Source organism: Volvox carteri, assembly GCF_000143455.1.
Source record: "Volvox carteri f. nagariensis unplaced genomic scaffold VOLCAscaffold_96, whole genome shotgun sequence".
NCBI lineage: Eukaryota > Viridiplantae > Chlorophyta > Chlorophyceae > Chlamydomonadales > Volvocaceae > Volvox > Volvox carteri.
In genome coordinates, this window is record NW_003307639.1 from 156,017 (window position 1) to 159,269 (window position 3,253).

The following is a 3,253-nucleotide window of genomic DNA, read 5'->3' on the forward strand; positions in this document are numbered from 1 at the left end:
GTCCCGACCTGCTAATTCCAGCTCTATGCATGACCTATGCAACATCCAGAGTCTGCTCGTTTTCGGAGCAGGCACTTAGGGGAGCCTCTCCTAAGAGTGTTGAGGGTCTTGGGTGGGAAATCCGGATGTTTGACCCTGGACATGGTCACACCCGGCAAAGTGTAAGGCGGTAAAAATCCTCGGATGTCACTGGATATCTTGCTAAATGAGGTCCACCATAAGTGTGGGCCTGTGCTGCAGAAAGACAGTCAACAGTCATGTTGTGGTGGTCCACGCACACAAACGCTAGGACGCCACCATTTTTGCCGCCATACGCACTAGTATTGCAAAGTGGATTGTATGTGTCCATTGTATGTATGTTCAATTGGAATATGATTGACTGAATTGTTGATAGTGGTCATCGCTTATTTTAGCATGTCTATCTAATTATAAGACCAGCCAAGAGTGTGCATTATATGAGCTTACAAGCTAATTAGCTGTGATTAAGCTTGAATGTACTTGTCAGGAGTATCAATGGAGGCAAAGCAGCATGCACATATGTGTATGACCACCCCTGGCCGGTAATATGTCGGCCGACCTCAGGACTGATTGCCTGATGTTTTCACAATGAGAACTATTATATAACAATGGATGACAACCAAAGGCACCCATTTAGTGAAGACCTGTGCTGCCAGCATTCACGCCTTCTCCTGTACTCATCTACAAGCTTAGGGACACACTACTCCATCTAGGCCCTGTAATCGAGTTACAATATGCCTACCGTGTTATGGCCTTGTCCCAGAGGTCACCGCAGGCCTGGAGAAGGTCCAAGTACACCCCCTCCAAAGTGGCTGGCAACCTCGCTGCAGCGATGGCATAATACCCGATCGGCCCCGCGAGCAGAAACATTGTATGCGTCTTGTGTGCCTTGCCCGCACCAGTGAGACGCCCCAATCGGGAGGCATACTGGGTCAGTGGCGAGGCATTTGCAGCGGATGCCAGAGCATTTCGAAATGCTGCCAACTGGTCGGAGCCTGTTTGCAAGTAATGAAGGGAGGAGGCTGGTAACAAGCTGCTTCCAAGCAAGGCGGGGTGTCAGCCAAACATAACTCATTACCCCATCCCCCCTTTCTTTCCAACAGCCTACAAAAACTGACTCGTGAGTCTAATAGTCCAAACACCCTTTTCCTACTACTAAACCCTCTTTTTACTAGTCAGAACACCCCCTCCCCGCCACCTTCCCGACTTACTGGCCTTGCCGGCGTCCGTGGCAACCTTGTTGCCCTGGTCATACTCACGGATAGCATCACTGGCCTCACCCGATCGCATGCCCTGTAACCCCTTGACGACCGTGTCCTTGATGACCCCACCGATTGTATGCATGCCGTCATACTGGATCCCCAGGACGGGGTCAAAGTAGCGCAGACGGTACAAGGGGCATGCCAACTGCTCCACCTCATAGTCTGCACAGCTTGTGGCAGTGGGGAACTCAAGTGCCAGGCGCATCTCAAGTGTGCTCTGGGGGCGTGGCGGCTGGGCATCCAGAGGCCAGTATCTACCGCATGCAGTAGTGTGCAGCTTGCGCATTTCTTTCCTCAAGCTATTTGCAGGTGACAACCAGGTGAAGTGGTTGGTGAATATGGTCTTGTGCCCAACACGATGCCCGTGAACCCAGCACTTGAAGCAGGCATTGAGAGCAGGGGTGCCCTTGATCCCAACATGCTTCTGGAGACCACGGTAGTCTGACGACAGGGCGATGATCTTGGCATAGCAGGTGAATGGTGCTCCACCTCGGGAGGCGTCATGGACTTCACACCCAATCGAATCCAGCACCTCCAGCTCGTCCGTAATAAGACCGAGGACATGGTTGTGGTCCATCGGGAGCCCATGTTTTTGCGTGGGCGGCTTTATGTTGCCACCCATGATGCAGAGGACCGATGCATACCCAATCTCATGACGGACATGGGCAGGCGCATTGACGCATAGCAGCAACCAGGGTGTGCTGGAGCGCTCATGCTCATCTGATGCCACCTGCAAAAAGGCAGGCAGAGGCCTTACATCTGAAGACCCATGAGAAAATGATGGCTTAATATATTGGACTCCACTTTCCCTGTTTCTCATGCCTGATTATTTACATCCTAACCCCACCCTCACTAGTACTTCACCCCAGGGGGCAAGCAAATGTTATGTCAGTGATACCATCTAATATGCCATCCAGTGAACTTACGATGAATGGATCTGTGACGACCATGAGGAGGACGTTGCGTGGGTCATCCCTGAATCGCTGATCCGACTCCAGGATCTGACGCACATAATCACCATCTGCGATGTCCATCATGAGGGAGCTGGTTGATCTGCGCTCCAGCCATGAACCGAATTCGGCCGCCTGGTGCGCGTTTGCATAAATGCGAGTGAGGTACTGAACTATGGAGTTGTATACCAGTGAACGAGAGGTCTGGCCACGCTCACGTCCACAAGGAGCACCTTCACCTGCTGTCAAGCCTGGGCATTTACTGTCATCACGGTGTTCACAGCGAAATAAAAACCCACAGGGACAAAGGTCGTAGCGGGACAACAGTGGCCATCTGCAGCTGGAGTACTTGCTTAATAGAGTGAGGGCCTGCTTGAATGTCCTGGGAAGATACGGAGCGGCCGCTTGGCAAGCTTTGCTGGACCCAGGTGACATGTAGTCATGGTATTTGGCATCGAGTGCCGCCTCCACAACTGACTCGGTGCATGCAGGGCTGCTATGCTTGATATAAATTGCGTGCATACATGCACGCAGTACATGCTCTTGAACGGCGTCGTCAGGTGTAAGGGGCTTGAACGCAACAGGCATGAAGCGCCTCGCAATCTTAGCACCATCCTGCCCTGGTAGTCGCCGAGACATTTCCGCAGCTGCAGTGCAACAAATGAATCGTGATCCTCTCATGAGTGAAAAGTAAGGGTAATGAGCACACCTACATTATCCCCTCGCTACATATGTAGTACCCATGGCTCACCTTCCTGGTCGAACCACTCTGGAACATTGACCAGCTGCAATTCTCCAAGGAGAAAATCGTCATCGTGGTCGAAAATCCAAGCGGTGCTTGTGCTTGGTTGCCCAGCTTCGTGATGTGTAGAGGGGGCACGCTCCGGCCCAGGGTGTGCCTGCTCTGTCGAGGTAGCTACATGGTCATCAGCCGGAGTGGGACTCGCGTTGAAAGGGTTTCCCACTGAAGCACTGTTGTTTGATCTCGTGCTACACGAGCGGAGGTTGTATTGATGCGCCGTA

The 3,253-nt window shown here is 52.3% G+C and overlaps 1 protein-coding gene across 1 annotated transcript in view; it reads right to left on the minus strand.

Moving 5' to 3' along the window:
- Positions 1-756: 756 nt before the first annotated feature.
- jtnpB1-2 (jordan transposition protein) overlaps positions 757-3,253 on the minus strand; it is a gene marked incomplete at both ends in the record, with an annotated part of 9,286 nt that continues 6,789 nt past the window's right edge. The window contains 4 exons of the mRNA XM_002958504.1: positions 757-1,013; positions 1,230-2,010; positions 2,207-2,877; positions 2,982-3,220. Coding sequence (XP_002958550.1) covers positions 757-1,013; positions 1,230-2,010; positions 2,207-2,877; positions 2,982-3,220 — 1,948 coding nt within the window. The remainder of the gene's footprint in view (positions 1,014-1,229; positions 2,011-2,206; positions 2,878-2,981; positions 3,221-3,253) is intronic.